Source organism: Eptesicus fuscus, chromosome 7 (assembly GCF_027574615.1).
Source record: "Eptesicus fuscus isolate TK198812 chromosome 7, DD_ASM_mEF_20220401, whole genome shotgun sequence".
NCBI classification, from domain to species: Eukaryota; Metazoa; Chordata; class Mammalia; order Chiroptera; family Vespertilionidae; genus Eptesicus; species Eptesicus fuscus.
In genome coordinates, this window is record NC_072479.1 from 36,126,633 (window position 1) to 36,144,860 (window position 18,228).

At 45.5% G+C, this 18,228-nt stretch overlaps 1 protein-coding gene across 1 annotated transcript in view; it reads left to right on the forward strand.

Annotated features, from left to right (window-relative positions):
- E2F7 (E2F transcription factor 7) overlaps positions 1-14,975 on the forward strand; it is a 38,262-nt gene extending 23,287 nt beyond the window's left edge. Inside the window, exons 6-12 of the mRNA XM_008143854.3 lie at positions 44-178; positions 5,579-5,764; positions 6,257-6,326; positions 9,292-9,790; positions 10,852-11,107; positions 13,091-13,512; positions 14,805-14,975. Of these exons, the coding sequence (XP_008142076.2) occupies positions 44-178; positions 5,579-5,764; positions 6,257-6,326; positions 9,292-9,790; positions 10,852-11,107; positions 13,091-13,512; positions 14,805-14,975 (1,739 nt within the window). The remainder of the gene's footprint in view (positions 1-43; positions 179-5,578; positions 5,765-6,256; positions 6,327-9,291; positions 9,791-10,851; positions 11,108-13,090; positions 13,513-14,804) is intronic.
- The last annotated feature ends 3,253 nt before the right edge of the window (positions 14,976-18,228 follow it).

Sequence of the window (18,228 nt, forward strand, 5' to 3'; positions counted from 1 at the left end):
CTGTCACGTAAACTACCATGTAATGGTGTTTTATGTCTCCCAGCAAAGGTACGACGTCTCTATGACATCGCCAATGTCCTGACCAGCCTGGCTCTGATCAAGAAAGTGCACGTAACGGAAGAGCGAGGCCGTAAGCCAGCCTTCAAGTGGATCGGGCCTGTGGACTTCCCTTCCAGTGGTGAGGCATGGTTTTGTTAGGGGCCTGTTTTATTTAAAATCCTACATTTCTAAATCCTACATCTACCTCAGAGTGAGGTCGATTTTCTCTCCCATTTTCCGTTACCCAAGTCACATTCAAATTAGACTGTGATGTCACTCTCGGAACAGGGAGTATTAGTCTACAAATGGTACGTGCTGGTCGGCTCACACCGTTGGAGGGGACATACTGAGAGCGTAGGATGTGGGCGTTTCTGTAACTGGTAAATTATAGCCCTTTAGCATGTTCTGTTTTATTTAGAAATTTTTTTTTTTTCCTGGAAATTTGGGACAGGGGATTTAAATGACATTTATAAACTGGAGTGATGTCTACGTTAGTGGAATACCTAAAATATTGTGTGTTTTTGAAATTCCACATGATGCAAAAATTATACTATTGCTATCATGAAACTAACATATGGTAAAAATGGCTCCTAAATATAAGTATGGATGCAACACCTTTTTTTATCATTTATTTCAAAGGTTACAAATATCAATTTTACTAAAACTAGAGCAGAAGAGGGTATTATCTTCTACCTATTTCACAGGTAATAGCTGAGCAATTGGGGACTGGATCCTGCTACTTTACATATAACTAGGCTGCCTGAGTGAAAGCCATTAACATTTTTAAATTACCCTTGCAATTTTGGTGTTAGTGGTATAAATTCCTGCCACTTAACCCAGGCCTATAGAAGATACAGCTCTCTACCTCATTATAGCACATTATTCACTTAGGATCTAGATAAAACCACTTGAAATCTAATATAAGTAATTCCACCTAGCAAGTACTTACTGAGTGTGGACTGTGCACGTGCCATGAGAGACTTAAAGCTGTATATAGCACGCCATCCGTGCCTACATGGAATAGACAACTTTGCCGTTTTCTGTTGCTCTGCCTTTGGCTTCTCTTCATCCTTTCACCTGTGAGGCCCTCTCCTCTTTGACATGAAAATATTCTGTTCCCCTTTCCAGATCTGTCACAAACGTCAGCCCCTCCATAAAGCTTCCCTCCTCACCCAGAGCAGAGAGTCTCTCATCTGACCTACTGCACTTTAGTATTATGCTGTTGTACTTGGTGATGCTGGTGTGATGCTGTGGTCCCTGCTCTGTGGGTGTGAGGGCAGAAGAGGTCTTTTGTTCCTCTTTGATTACCTGAGTACCCAGATCCGTGCCTTGCTCACTTCCGTTGGTTAATGAGCCTCTACTGGAGTTGTATAATTAGCACTCATTTGAAACTTAGAAAACAATCCAGCACTGTACACGGTGGTAGTGGTGCTGTAGGAAATCAAAGGATGTAGGTTAAGTTCTGATGGACTTTTAGGTTTTGGAGGGGTGGAGAGCTTTTTAGTTGGAGGATCTGATACCTAAGCACAAGTCTGGTGCGGGTGGGAGAGATCAGCCCTCCTGATCTGAGTGGAGGGCACAGGGCAGAGAGTGATGAGGCATGGAGTGTGATCCTGCTGGAACAGAATTTTTGGTGGGCTTCAAAGCTCAAGCCAAGACATTTGTACTAGATACAAAGACTGACGTGACAAGGGGTCTTTGGTCTTTAGATAGGTTGAAAGAGAGGAGGGGTTCGAGGGTGGTGGTATCATTGCAGAAAATGAGGTAGTTGGGAAAATGAGCCAGAGTTGAGAAAATGAGTTCATGTATTTGCATAACCAGTGGGACAGCAACTGGGGGAGCTCTGATCTGAGGAGGGAAAGGGCTTGGAACCAGGTCAGGAACCTCAAAAGTAGCTTACCTACCCTCAGAAATGTGATCCTCGTTCTGCTTCCCTAGTTTCTACTGATATCCTCATCATCAGTCCTGCTGTCAAATTTGGAACATCGAGTTACCTTTGATTCCCTTAATTCACTCCTTGATTAGCAATTCCTCACAATTAAACTTCATAGATGCCTCTTTCCTCATCTCCCTTCCCACCATCATGGCCTTTCCTTCCCTTTAACAGCTTTATTGAGGTATCATGGCACATTATAAGTGGAATGTGGTTAAAGTTACAGTTTGATAAGCTTTTGCATCCTATGTGTCTGTGAAATAATCACCGCCGTCAAGATAGTGAGCCCATCACCCTCCAGAGTCTCTTCTGTCCCTTCAAATGTCCTTCCTTCCTCCCCAGCTCTCTCCCCAGGGGAAGCCACTGATCTGCTTTCTTTCACTCTAGATTTGTTTGTATTTTATAAAAATTTTATCAGTGAGTCACATACAGTCATTATTCACAGATTCCATATTTGCAAATTTACCTACTAAAATTTGTCACTCCAAAATTAATGCAGCACTTTCTAAGTTGCTCACAGATATGCAGAGAGTGGCAGAAAGTTTGAGGTGCCAACTGAGGTTGAGCTGGGCAGTGCTCTGCCTTGTTTCAGCTCTCATCCTATAAACGAGTGTCCTTTTTGTGGTCCTTTTAATGCCATATTTCACCTTTGTGTGCTTGGAGTTGGTGATTTCACTGTTTGAAATGGTGCCCAAGTGTTGTCTAGTACTGAGGTGTTGTCTAGTGTTTCTAAGTGATGCACCTTACAGAGAAAATACATGTTAGGGAGCTTCATTGAGATATGAGTTCTAGTGCTATTTGCTATGAATTCAGAACTGATGGGTCAACAATATATATTAAATAAGGTGTCTTTAAACAGAAACACATAAAACAGGGTTATGTGTTGATCAGTTGACAAAAATGTTGTGACCAGAGGCATGCAGGAACCTAATGCTGTATTTCCTCTAGGAGCAGTGCTTCAGTGTTTGCTAATTAATTGTTCATGCTCACTTTACAGAACATGAGAACCACAAACAACAAGAATAGGCTGTACTCCCTATACTCTTTATCAGGCTTCTTTCACTCGGCATAATTATTTTGAGACTAGAGGCCCGGTGCACAAAATTCGTGCACTGGGGGAGGGGGGTCCCTCAGCCCGGCCTGTGTCCTCTTGCAGTCTGGGACCCCTCGCTCCTTACCGCCTGCCTGCTCACTGCTCCTTAGTGCTGCTGCTGCGGCGGCGGGAGAGGCTTCCACCACTGCCGCTGCGCTTGCCAGCTATGAGCCTGGCATCTGGTTGAACAATGCTCCCCCTGTGTAAGTGCACTGACCACCAGGGGGCAGCTCCTGCATTAAGCGTCTGCCCCCTGATGGTCAGTGCACATCATAGTGACCAGTCATTCTGGTCGTTTCAGTCACTTAGGCTTTTATTATATAGATTAATCATGTATTAGCATTTATCACTAGTTTTTTCTTTTTATTGCTAAGAAGTATTCCATTGTATGGATATATCCTTCTTCAGTCATTTACATGTTGATGGACATTTAGATTATTTCCATGTTTTGGCTATTACAAATAAAGCTACAATGAATATGCATGTAGCCCTAGCCAGTTTGGCTCAGTAGATAGAGCATCGGCCTGCAGACCAAAGGGTCCCGGGTTCTATTCCAGTCAAGGGCACGTACCTCGATTGTAGGCTCCTCCCCAGCTGAGGCCCTAGTTGGGGGATTGTGCAGGAGGCAACCAATTGATGTGTTTCTCTCACATCGATATTTCTCTGTCTTTCCCTCTCTCTTCCACTCTCTCTAAAAAGCAATGACAAAATATCCTCAGGTGAGGATTAAAATATGTGTGTGTGTATATATATATACACACACACACACACACACACACACACACATACACATGTATACATGCATATATGTATATATACATATATACATATGCATATACACTGAGTGGCCAGATTATTATGACCTCTGAACGCATAATAATCTGGCCACTCAGTGTATATCTTATATAATAAAAGGCTAATATGCAAATTGTCCCCTCGACCAGGAGTTCGACCAGCAGGCAGGCCGCCAACCGCCCATGTCCCCTCCCCCTGGCCAGGCTGGCCAGACCCCACCCATGCATGAATTCATGCACCAGGCCTCTAATATATTTATATATATACATACATACACTGAGTGGCCAGATTATTATGCATTCAGAGATCATAATAATCTGGCCACTCAGTGTATGTGCATGTACATTGTCCCCACTATTGAAACAACTATTCCTTCTGCTCCTTTTGAGTGGTTCTTTCCCCACTGGCCCTGGGTATTTTTCTCACCTGTGCGAGTACTCCACTGCATACTCTAGGGGCTCCTTCCGCCCATCCCCAGCCTTCTCTTTCTGTATGGCTCTCCACTCTAATATTCCGCCATACAAACTCCAGTTGCCTTGGCTTTCCTGGCCTCCAGCTCCATCCTCAGCCTGGGGAGACTTCCGGCTCTCTCTAGGTCCCCCTCTCTGCACCCCAACCTGGAAACCTTCTCCAGGCAGTGAACTGGGGCGGTCATGGAGCTCACCTCACTTGATTCCTGGCTCTAAAGGATCATTGTCTTTCATGTCCTGATGTTCAGTGTCTTGAGAGCCGCTGATTGATTTATCTATATTGTCCAATGTTCTGTTTGAGGAAGGAGGGGAACTCTGATCCCTGTTACTGTCTTGATCCATTTCTTTTCTTTTTGATTCTGTAATTTCTGAATTTCTAAAAAGAACATTTACTGTGTTTTTGTTATAAGAAATAGAAACCCATAAAGGTGATTTTCTTTTTCAATGTTTGTGTGTTTTAGAGAATATACGTGTGGCTGGACCTTTCAGTCTATTCAATCAGTCTTATTAAAATGGGCATGCTTTGAGCTACATAAACAGCACAGAAGAACAGGGTAGGAATAACTGTCTGAGCAACAGCAATGGGGACTATTTCTACCTAGAAATACAGGCCTGGTTCTATGTAGAAATTCTGTCCTGACTTCATATCGGCTCCTTGAAGCATAAAACGGGCCCCTCGGGCCCAGCCTTTTATTATCCTTGCTATTCTGCAGCATTTCAACTATGAGGTTTCTGTTGACCTTATTCCTTTGGTCACTGGGTAACGGGGCTCCTACTGCATAAGAAATAATAAAGCAATAGAATATAGAAATTTTTATATTCATTGCCTTAGAGCTATGGCATAAGAGACAGATTTCAATTAACGTTAAAAGTCTCAAAATATGCACGTTGGGCCGAGCATAGCTGGGTTTCCCTTTGATACTCTGCCCAAAGAAAGTATCTAAAATGTCAGGTCCCTTCTATTTTGGGGTGAAAAACATCTTGCTCTACTTTTATTGCAGGTTAGGTAATTTTAGAATATATATGGTTTTAGTCTCACTTTATAGTCCTCCACTAACTTAAAAAAATTGTACATCGCAAGAAATTGGGGTTTGAGACAGGCTCATATAATTCCTTGGAGTGTCTTAGTTTCTCATTTATAGGGTAGCTCCCTTACAATGATAGGCTTTCCAAGCCATATCTTTAAAAGGTAAAGTTGTCCGGAATTACAGCTGTGTAACAACACTGCCAAATCTTTCGTTTATGTAGACGAAGAACTAGTGGATGTCTCTGCATCTGTCTTACCAGAACTGAAAAGAGAAACATACAGCAAAGTTCAAGCCTGTGCTACACAGAAACTGGCTCGATGTGGCTCCTTCAACCAAGTTCCAGCTTCTGAGAGGATTCACAGGAAAGTGAACTCGGAACCCAGCAGCCCTTCCAGGGAAGAACAAGGTATCTACCTGCCTTTACTGAACCCTGGACTTCGTCAGCCCATGTCGTCGTAGCCTTACCCACGCACTGGCACTTTAAATCCAGTCACCTCTCTAGGCCCTGCCTGTTTTTTCACTTACCTGAAGTGGGACAACTATTGGGGTGGAAAGTTGGTGACTTCACAGGGTGTGACCATGGGCCCCTTCCTTGATATTGATACTAGTCAGCCTGGCAGATCAATTAGCTTGCCACAGATGACCTGTTTGATGCACCTCAAAAATGCATCCGACTTACTATACAAGCAACACTTGTTTTGTTTTTCTTACCAATTCTCAATGAGACCTCAATTTACCAGTAACAGCTAGCTTCTCAAAATTTCTCTCTTTGAATCAAAACCAGAATAGACTTGAGATAGTCTTAAAGTCCCTGAGCTGTGAAAATGCGTCCTGCTATAAAAAACTGGTATGTATACGTCTCTTGCTGTATTTCTTAGACCTTCCTTTTCCTTTATAGGACCAGGTGGCTTCCTAGAAATTGGAAGTCTGGCAGCTATTTACCAACAGCAAATAGAAGACAATTCACAGTAAGTCTCTTAAAAATTCCAGGTGTATTCTTCTCTGTTTCCTAATGTTAACTTTGACTAAACTGAAATGCCACCCACCCAAAGGTAACTCTTAGCAATCTTGCTCCTAAGTCAGCCATTTGTTTATTAAAAAGTTTGTAAGTTTTCCCTTTATGCAAAACAATGTGCATGATATAGCATCCGGGGCACAAAAATACAAAAAATTATCCCCTGAGCTATGAAAGCTCATAGGGAAAAAAAACAAAAAAAACAAATGCCTTCCAAAAAAGATAAATCACTACTAGTGTGACACCGAAAAATGATGCATCATAGTCTATGAATCACTTTGTCATCATTGTAACATGTGACTGCCAGGTGCTAATCCAGAAGTTATGTATATTAACTCATCTAATCATAACAATCTTTTTTAATCCTCACCTGAGGATATTTTTTCCATTGATTTTTAGGGAGAGAATAGAAGGAAGTGAGGGGGGGAGAGAGAGAGAAACATTGATGTGAGAGAGACACATCAATTGGTTGCCTCCTGTACATGCCCCCACCAGGGCTGGGGACTGAACCTGCAACCCAGGTATGTGCCCTTGACCAGTAATTGAACCTATGACCCTTTGGTGCATGGGCTGACACTCTAACCACTGGCCAGTGCTAATCATAACAATCTTTTGAGGTTGGTACTGTTATTTTTTTACAGCAGTCACATATAATATCAGAGGAAATGCTAAAGAAGGAACAAGAGATGTTTTTAATGGCTGATGTGGGAAGAAACAGATTCTGCCGAAACCAGTTTGGCTCAGTGGATAGAGCGTCGGCCTGCGGACTAAAGGGTCCCAGGTTCGATTCCGGTCAAGGGCATGTACCTTGGTTGCAGGCACGTCCCCAGTAGCGGTTGTGCAAGAGGCAGCTGATCGATGTTTCTCTCTCATCGATGTTTCTAACTCTCTATCCCTCTCTCTTCCTCTCTGTAAAAAATCAATAAAATATATTTTAAAAAAACAAACAGATTCTGAGGCAGGGTCAGGGCGTGGAGGGACAGCAAGCTGATTAACGACAGTGATTTATCCAAATAGAATAGTGAAAGGAAACACCATTCAGAAGAGCTCAGGGTGTTGAAGGTAAGTAGGCCAAGTTTGCAAGAAGCTTTGAAAGCAGGTAGAAGGGTTTGGATGTAGGAGACAGATGGTGCAGACTATTGCAGTTCACCAGGGAAGACCATGCTGGCTGCTTGAAGCAGGTGGGGTTGGAAGTAGAGAATGTCCTCTAGGTGAGCAGATCACAGAGCAGAGCATTTGCAGCAATTCTGTCTGTGGCGCAGGCCTGAGCTGGCGCAGCCAGAGGTGGAAAGCAGTGTAAACGGTGAGTCAGCAGGACCTACCCGAGCAGGAGGAGGCACTGCAGAAACACCTGGGTCCCGGTGATGGTGACAGTGGTGGAGATGGAGAGATTGACGGTGGGCGGCTGGGGGTAGGAAGGTGGGTAATGTGCTCAGTGTGGACACACCGAGTTTCACAGAGCTGAGTAATAGCGATCGCTTCCTCAGAGCGGGCTGTGGTTCAGTCACCCAGCGCTGCAGCCTGGAGCGCTCCATTTCGTTCCCAGCAGCACAGTGGACAGTGAGATGGTGGGCAATCCAGGTCTCCGTGATTCCATCAGAAAGGTAGTCAGAAATCCCTCTTCTCTGTTGACCAGTTTCTAAAGGAGTTTCCTCATCTATTGCCAAAAATATGCTGAACATATAAACTTTTTGTTTTTTAGTGTTTGGAAATTTTTCTGTATAAAAGGCCAGATGTTTATAATCTCACATATTGACGGACCTTGATTTTGAATGTGTTGCCTATAAAGTCTATAGTAATACTGAGCAGAATGGGACAAGAATGACAGAAAAGAATAATTTTGTAGACAAGTGTATTTCCTCACTCACTGCCTACTTCATTTGTCTCACAGAGGATTTGAGACGAATGGATATATCCTTGATATCAAAGTTGGTCCAGTCTCTTAAGCAGCCCGGATCTCTCACAGTGACTGAGCAAGAGGCCCCTCGGGTGACTTTCGGCAGATGGTTTACCCTCTGAAGCTCAGTTTTGTTCCCTAGTAAATGGGGGGAATGAGAGTGGTGACTAATCCTATCTAATAAAGGGGGAATATGCTAATTGACTGTCACGCCCTCAAAGATGGCAGTGCCCACAGCCAGTAAGGAGGGAATATGCTAATTGCCTGTCATGCCCTCAAAGATGGCAGTGCCCAGTCCCTCAGCCCCACTGGGGAGCAGGCACACGGCACAGCCAGGCCCGCCCCCAGGCGGGTCCAGCCACTCTGCGCACCTGCCTCCGGAGTCCCCCAGTCCCCTCAGCCCCGCAGTCGCCCAGGGCCGCCCAAGGTGCAGGTAACCAGGGTCGGCCGAGGCTTGTGCTGCCGGCAGTGGCAGCAGCAGAGGTGTGATGGGGGCGTCACTTTCCCCTGATTGCCGGGTCGCCTCCCGCCCCTGAAGGCTCCCAGACTGTGAGAGGGGCAAGCTGGGCTGAGGGACCCCCCCACACTCCAGTGCATGAATTTTCATGCATCGGGCCTCTAGTATTATAATAATGATGCAAAGTATTATAATGTTATGCTAATTATTGTAGTACCCATGTGCCTGGTAAGGGGTACCTGCTGGGTAACTGATAACTATTAGATACGGAAGAGGCAGTTGAGGGGCCAGTATTAGCTCTAAACTGAGATCCTCCCAGAGCGACTCCCCCATTAGCCATCAGCTGCCCCCTCCACCCACCCACCCCCGCCAACCATCCATCCTGGTTATGCCTGGTCATCGCCTCTGCGGTTAACTTAGCTCACATGTGTTCAGGGAATCCACTTTAACAACCGAGCAGTTTTCCCCCGCTCTTGCTTTGGTGCGTCTCTTCAGAAAAGTAGAGTCAGGAGTTGGCAGAATGCGGTAACTCAGTGGTTCCTGTTACGTTTCCTTTTATTACAGGGGGGAAGCCTTGGACGGTGCGGGGGTGACGCTTCCATCAAGCAGCCTGGACCCCGCCGCTCCTTTCTCTGTGCCCCCTGTGGACTCGGAATACTGTGTCCGTCCCTCAGCCCACCAGGTGTTCTCCGCGCCCCAAACGGACTCCCAGGCCTTCCCCACACAGAATGGTCTGAATGGACAAGGAGGCGTCTCCCTCGCTTCCGCGGCCTCAGACATGGAGAGCCTGAAGCCAGCCCTGCTGGCCGGCCAGCCCCTGCTGTACGTGCCCTCCACCTCTCTGTTCATGCTGTGCGGGAGCCTGCGGGAGGGACCGCCCCCGGAGTCCGGGTCCGAGAGGGACAGCAGAGGCTCCGAGGCCCCGGCGGCCGCAGCGCTGTGGTCCACGCCCGCAGCCCAGAAGCGCCTGGGTGAGGAGAGGCGGCCTCCAGAGGAGGAGCCGGCCGCCAAAAGACAAGGCCGGGGCTACGAAGACGGCCCGCTGTCCCTGGTCATGCCCAAGGTAAGGGCGTCCCGGTGGGTGTGTTTAGGGAAATCCCGTTACCGGAGCTCCTTCCTAATAAGGCCACACTGAGGTTAATAAGCCACTGAGTCTGGAATAGGGCGTATTTCATGGGCCACTTGTATATTTCAGCCCTGAACTAGCTTTCCCCAAAACCTTGCCATAAAGTAGTACTGTAAGAAAAGTGATTTTTATAAAAGTCACACTTTGTATAAAATGACAAAACATTTAAAGAAAAAATTCTACCCATAATGCCACCACACAGGCCACCACTGTTCACAGGCCTGTATGTTTCCTCCCGGTCTTTTTCCGTCCTTTTGTTTTAAATGCATGGAGATCACCGAAACCGTCTTAATCCAGGACTCCACTCAGTTCCAGAGTCAGGCACGTGGGCACTGCTTCACTTTCAGAGTCTGTGCTTGGTCAGTTTTCATCTCTGCTCAGAGACCCCGTCTCCCTCCCCACGAAGTGAAAAGAGCAAAAGCGGGAGCTGTCCACGTCTCCCGCTGAGTGGCCATTCAGAGGTTAATGAGACGTGACCAGTGAGACTCGGAGCACTGGCATCGCAGCCGGTTGTAGTGGGACCGCTGGGCACCCTTCATGGGAATCAGTTCATTAACTAAGGCCCTTTCTCCTGCCCGGGCGAGTTTTCCTAAGTGTGTATGTAGCATGGGTTGCAGAACAGAAATGAAAGACTGACTGGTATGTGCCTTGGATAACCAAGACAGCTTTGGGCCTCACTGCAATTCTTATCAGGCCCCTCAAAGACTGGTATCCTCACCCTTTCAGTGCTGGCAGCTGAGAAACTTATTTCACAGTCTGAACATCATGGCCAGTGTTCCATTATGAAAACCTCCGCCATTTCTATGCTTGAGACGTGACGTTGATCTTCAGACCATTCCTGAAACGTGACTGAGCCAACAGACATACACAAATCACTGTCGTGCACGGCTGTGTTTGACCTTCCTGCTTCTATGTTAGTTGTTTTGATAAAGCTGTTACTAAGATTTGCTGCTGGGATTGTGACTTGCTTTTCTGGTTCCTGGTTTGGTTGTGCTTAGAAATCCTCAGATTCCTCAGACGTTGCCCCTCCCAGGATGCTGGGTAACAGGGCGTCTGTGTCCCTGGAAGACACGCACTTGGATAGCCAACTCCCTGCTGCAAGGGGAGTTTGGGGAAAGGCTCCAGCACATGGCTCCGTTTCTTCTGAGTGGGGAAGTCTTCCAAGAAACACAGAGATTGAAAAGCCTTTGCAAGAAAACGAAGGCACCACGGAGCCCTCTTTGCTGCAGTGTCTTTACGTGCAGCCACCAGCTGGTAAGGGATGTCGTCATGTCCCAGAGGCCTTGGGGTAATCAGCAATCAGTTGGATTTTTAAATCTTGTTCCGTGTCACCTGACTAAAGCAGTTCATTGATGAGCCTCCGAGTCATTTGACTCTTAGCCCTCTTGTGTCCTCCATTGATGAAACGAAGGGAGAGGCTGCTTAGACTTTCACCAACCTCAAGGTTAATGGGAAAATAATTATGCAGGTGATTTTTTTTAAAAATGTATTAAACTTTATTTGCCCTGACCAGGTGGCTCAGTTGAGCCTCATCCCATATACCAAAAGGTTGTGGGCTCGATTTCTGGTCAGGGCACATACTTAGGTTGTGGGTTCGATCCCCGGTTGGGGCACCTACAGGAGGCAACTGATCAATGTTTCTCTTTCACATCGATGTTTCTCTCTCTCTCTCTCTCTCTCTCTCTTCTCTCTAAAATCAATAAGAAAGCATATCCTTGGGTGAGGGTTTAAAATTTAAAAAGGCACAACCAATTCAAAAAATGATTCTTTTTTATAATTCGGCTGAGTCTGGCATTGGTGCAGTGTGACAGTATGAGGCCACTGGGTGCCCCTCGTGTGCTGATCTCTTGACTGTCCAGAGGGATGGGCCTGTGACTGGTCCGGTGGCAGGGCTGCAGCAGAGGGCTGGGTGTGAACGCCACCCGTTGTCTGTGGGAGCGTAAGACGCGTCTGCAGCCACCCTCATTGGTAAAACGGCAGTCATAACAGCACCTGCTTCATGCGGGGAGGGGTGCTGTGAAAATTCAGTTCAATGAGACTATATCTGAAGCATTTAGAATGGTAGTGCCTGACACTTAGTAAGACTCAATAAATGCTGTTACCATTTTGAAGTAAAGCTGAAATATAATAGATACCTAATTTAGATATGCACAGGGTACATGAAGCTGCTCTGGGCGGAGAGACTTAAATTGATTTTCCTCAAGTCCTTGTTCACTTCACAGGTAGGTAGGAACTGGTTATTATTCACTCCTCTAGAAGACATGCTTTATTCTCTTAGCAAGTGTTTTGTGATAGTTTAAACATGACTCTCAGTGTTACAGATGCATTGAACAAAACCCAGACGGGGCCATGGGCCCTTTGCCTCCGTGGTGCAGCCCAGGGATTCCTCCTCAGCACACTGACAAGTGCACAGAACACAGGGATTACAAAGGAAGCCAATTATATAGAAACTGGAGGCCCAATGCACGAAATTCGTGCAAGGGGCTCGGTCCTCACAGCCCCGGCTTCATCTGGAAGGTCGTCCAGAAGGATGTCCGAAAGGTCGTTCGGCTGTCTGGTCTAATTAGCATATTACACTTTTATTATTATAGATACAGTTAGAAAAATGTTTTTTTTTAATTATAGTAATAAAAAGATGTGACAGAAAATCCAATACTCCCATAATTTCAAAGTTGTGATGAGCATAACAGTCTATTCAGAAATCTTCCATAGCTGTAATGTTCTATGAATATATCTGTGCTTCGTTCTAGTGACAAAGTCAAGGTACTAATAACACTGTTGTGATGTGTTGCCCGTGATCTTAACTTAAATTTCAGCTAGAAGGTCGTACAAGTAAAGATACAGTTTTTCCCATCCAAGTTCACATTCCTCCTCCATTTCGATGCAGTGGTACTCACATTGAAATCCCCCTCAGGAGACGATCCACCCAGTTCTCAAACAGAAATATGTGGGGTTTCAGCCAGAGCCACTGCTGCAAAGAGGCAGTTCAAGCTGGGAGAGCACAGGGGAGGGGCTGGGAGGGCACAGAGGAGAGGCTGGGAGGGCACAGGGGAGGGGCTGGGAGGGCACAGAGGAGAGGCTGGGAGAGCACAGGGGAGGGGCTGGGAGGGCACAGGGGAGAGGCTGGCCGCTCAGGTGGGGTTGATTTACTGGGGGCTCCCATTTGCAAGCGCCTTGAGGAATTTGAGCTTGAATGGGACCTTCATGCTGACTTTTGCCTTGTTCTGCTTATTTCAGGATTAAATGGTCTCAACGTGCTCTTACCTGGCAGTCAGACCCCTCATGCTATGGGACCCCCTTCGGGTCAGCTGCCATCCCTCGGTGTGCCCTGCATGGTCTTACCATCTTCGACACTGGGCCCATTTCCTGTTCTCTACTCTCCCACAATGGCCGGGCCAGTTTCCCCTGCCCCTGGCACTGTCCCAAACACGGGACCTGGGAATTTCCGCTTGCCCGGCCTTAGATCAACGCCTCATCTTCTCATCGGCCCTGCAGCCCTGGTTAACCCAAACTCCTCGACACTCCCTTCGGCAGACCCTCAGCTTCAGGGCCCTCACTCACTTAACCAGAGTCCAGTGATGTCCAGACCCCACAACGCCATCCAGCCCACATCCCCGGTGTACGAAGGCCATCCAGGCTCCGTGGTGAAATTACAGCAGGTGAGTCCTGAAGTTTCGTTTCCGTTTGCACAAGAAGGCTCATCGCTCTGGGACGGGTGTGCCTGCATCTCATCAGCTTTGGTTTTAGTCACCTGACTGCAGAGTGGAGGCTCCCCGTGAGGTTCTCCCAGCTCCCCTTACAGACCCGGTTACCTGCTTATAAAGAACAAAGGCCTAAGGCAGGAGATTCGTGCTTTAAAGACAGAAATGTTTCTTATTTTTTTTAAATCTGAGGAAATTATTTTAGGCTTAGTTCAGGTAAATTTTTGATGAATGATGAATGTTCAGATTATCCAAGTTTTCATTTCGTTAGGTCCATAAAGGAGACCACCCTGAATTTTAATTGTACAGAAACAAGAGAAACTTGGGAAGTGTTGATACTGACACAAGATTTTTAGCATCTGTCATTTCTTAAAATGCAATGTTTAGGAGGCATCTATATGCCTACACACTCAGAATATATGCAAATGTACATAGATAAGTGTATATGATTAATATTTCTCCCCCAAACTCCATTGATACTTCAGTCAATAAGTATTTGTTGAATTCCTACCATGCATTAAGCGTTGTTCAGAGTGATTGCTTTCTCTCCGAAAGAAAGTTATGTTGAGGCAAAAAAATATTTTAAACATGTTATTCAGAGGCTCAGAAGTTTAGCAGACATTGAAATAAACATGTTGGTTTTTAAACAAGGCTATTACAGCATAACATATACTTTCTGATCACCAGTTATGTGCCAGGCACTGACCTGGCAGTGAGGTGTAATGGTAAACAGGATAATAGTCCTGCCCTCTTAGAGCTTGTTAAGGGGGTAAATGTTTAACATTTAACAGGAGAGGATAAATGCCAGTAAACAGAAAGAGCCAAGAAACATACACTTACTATTTGCCTAGCATGCTCTAAAGTACCTTATCAGTATTATCTTGTTCAGTGTTTACAACCCTCTAAAGTCGGTACTTTTATCGTCCCCCTTGTATGGATGAAGAAACTGAGGGACATACTGGTTAAATCATTTGCCCAAGGTCTCATAGCTCATTATGGCCGAGCCCAGACCCTGGCTCCAGGTGCCAGGCTTATAAATTCTTTGTTAGGCTGCCTTTCTTGCACACAAGATAAGTTAATTTCCAGTTGTGGTAAGGGTTGAGGAGATAAATCGCATGAATGTGATAGAAAAGCAAAGAGGAGGGAACGCCTGCCCAGGGATCATGATGACACAGGACTGGGCTTCCAGTTCAGAGACAGAACAGTTTGACTTCCCTTCTGCTTTTATTTACTCTTCTTTTCTTTTGTAGTCCCCAACTCCAGGGACCCCCAAGAGCACCCGACATACACATTGTGAGACATTCTTCAAGACGCCCGGCAGCCTTGGAGACCGTGTCCCTAGGAGAAGAGAGAGCAAGCAGTCGCAAACCGCCAGCTCGGCGCAGCGGAGACTTGAAATACCCAGCGGCGGCGCCCACTGACCTGGTGCCCTGCCCGATGGCGTGCCTCAGACGGCCTGAGCTTCCCTGTCTGTGTCACAGGCCATGTCCTGGCGCTGGAGCGGAAGCAGGATGCACGCCATCGCGCCTCACGTTAACTTGCCATCACCGTCTATTCTCCTGAAAGTCATTGTTACTAATGGCACGTTTAGTACCAGTTCGCGCCCAGACTCTGTGCCTGGAGTCACAGGGAAAGCGCCCGCGGACTTGTGGTTTTGCTCCAAGAATTCTCTGTTTGCTCGAAATAGATCTGAACGGGCTACTGGAGCCTGTGGTTTCCCTAGAGGTGGGACCCGTCTAGCACTTAACCAGGGTGAGTGTCCCTGGCGTGTATTTCCACTCGCCCTGAGTAGACCTGTGGTGAGAGAGCCTTCCTTCCTGCAGTTTGAGAAGCTACGGCTTCCTGGGCTTCGTCAGGAAGGCAGCCTCCGCTGTGAATCCTCCCGTGTTATTTATTGTGTTCCCGGAATGGGACGTCGTGCAGAAAGTTTACAAGGACAGCGAAACATGCTTTTCAGGGTATGACGACTTGAATGTTTGTCCTTTTCCCCTATGATTTGCCCTGCACTTACTTTACAACTTAGAGATAATGTGGATAATGTTGGTACACTTGACAGAATGTCAAGACCAAAATAACTGTGAGTGGCACACCTTGCTACAATGGATGTGCTAACCCTGTCTGGGCACAAGAACTTAGATGAGCTGCAGCGGCCGAACCGCTGCTTCTCTGTAACTGTGGACAAAAAAACCCTACCGTATTCACTGTCCTTCACTACATGCCCCTGTGGGGTGCTTTTTTTTTATTATTTAAATATTAAATGTCAGGTATGGATGCCTTCTAGCAATTACTGTTCATTGAATAAATCAGGAGGGTGGAACGTAATTGTATGGGAAATTGGAATCTGAATAGGACCTTTTGGTAGAATTCTGAAGAATTAATGTAGAAATTGATAACAGGACAATAGGTGATAGTTTTTTCTTTTACTTTTTTGTCTTCAGTTTGGAAGGGTAAGAGGAAAGTGGACACAGGTTGTTTAGTACCCAAGGACATTCAAACCAGAGTTATTTTCAGAGGACAGAAAATGCAGGGCTTATAGTTCAGCTTGACTACGATTCGGGAAGCTGTTCTGTAGTATCCCTTTGTCACACCGGATTACTTCAGGGTTTCAGTACACAGCCAGACGAGATCTTTGTATGCTAAATTTATTGATCTTAACCTCGCTCCTGTTTCTTCAGAATAAATGAGTCCCTTCCCTTCCTCTTTCTTTCTTTATTCCTTTCTCTTCTTTTTAATTTCTAGCTTAGATTTGGAATCTTGGTTTAGGGTTTTATTTTTATTTTTGGACCCAATAAAATGTTATGTGAAAGAATAAAAATATTAATTTAAGAGACTCTGGGAGTCTGTGTAAAGTAGCTTTATATTATAAAGTAGCTTTATATTAACTACCGGATATTATTAGCCTTACTACCCCCATAAGATTTTTTTAAAGCTAAAAGTAGGTAGTTAGAATAAGTAAATTTGCTACCATATAAAATTTTACTAACACTAAACTTCTAAAGTTTACAAGATGTTATTTTTCCCCTTTTTTACAACCTTCTCTGGAGTTCAACAGATAAAAATGTTCAGTCATCCACCATTGCATGGTAACGATTACCTTGAACGGATATGATGAGTTCCCTATCGGAACAAATAAAAACGGGCCCTTTTCAGGACTCCAGTATATACACCTGCACGGGGGGATGCAGGTCAGAGCCGCCCTGCTGGGGACTGGCCCCAAATATTTTCACTTGAGAGGTCTGCACTTAAAACACAGGCTGATTATCTCCTCTGTCCTTAGAAGTTCCTCACTTTAACTTTACTCTCTTTTTTATAAAAAATTCTGTTCATGATATAACCACATAAACCTCGGAGAATTCACAGTTCTTGAGGGGTGTTAGGAAGTAACCCTATAAAGGGGAATATCACGATTCTGTGGCCATACTTAGCGATGGAACACTAAGAACAGGTGCCTTTTGTATTCACCCACGTCATCATGTGGCGGTGTGACATGTGAAAACAATGCGTGGTGGTTTCTGTCCGGATGATGCATCTGTTTCTTACAGAGCCACCAACTCCGTGAAGCTGCTGCGCTGGGCTTGGGTGTCTGGGGCCGTGACGCGGCAGTGGCAATCTTGAGTCTGTCGTTGTATGATTTAGTAAAAGAAAAAAAAAAACAATCATTGGTGATCCTACTAAGGAAATGCAGCTCTGAGTTGGCACTGAGGAGGGTGTGTGCCCTACACTGTCCAGGGTTTGTGAAACCCTTTCATTCTGGTACAAGAGTTGGAGGTATAACTTTTATACTTGAATCTGCCTACCAAGTTTACATGTCTCAATTCCTTTGTGTAAGGTGCTATTTCTGTATTTAAATCATTTTTTCCTTCCGTGTAAAGCTGCTTTCTGCTTATCTTATTGCACTGCTAGTTTTATGTAGGTGTTAATTTCATTGCTGCTTACTGCTTTTGTTTTCATATTTAGTTCTTTTTTTTTTCTAATGGCTATGTTATCTATAGCTGTTTACTTGTAACTTACTACATGTAAACTGATTTTCTTTTTTAGAAAAATATTAGGCTTCATAAAATAGCAATAAAATGGAAGAGATGTTAGTTACGTTTGTTGGTGGACTTTTTGAGTGCCGTCTTCAGGAAAACCATGACGAGGTGCAGGATAGCCAACAGGCCCTCAGAAATCCAAGTCAGATGCTTTTGCTGAGACCTTCTGGTGGTTCCGAGATGCCAAAACCTACTGCATCAGGATTACCTGGGAGCTTGGGAGGGTGAGGGCTGGTGCTACTAAGCTTCAGAATGCTATCTGAGTTAGAATCTCTGGAGGTTTGGAGCTTCCAGATGATACTCATGCTTATGCAATATTAAGAATCATAGGTGAATGCAGACCAAAGGCTAAATGTTTCTCAGTCTAGCAAATGCGCACCTTTAGTTTAAAGCCAAATTCCACTGTTAACCCTCACTTTTTATTTTATTATTTTTTAATATATTTTTAGTGATTTCAGAGAGGAAGGGAGAGGGAGAGAGGTAGAAACATCAATGATGAGAGAGAATCATTGATCGGCTGCCTCCTGCTCGCCCAATACTAGGGATTGAGCCTGCAACCCGGGCATGTGCCCTGACCAAGAATCGAACCTGTGACCTCTCCATTCATAGGTCAGTGCTCAACCACTGAGCCATGCTGGCCAGG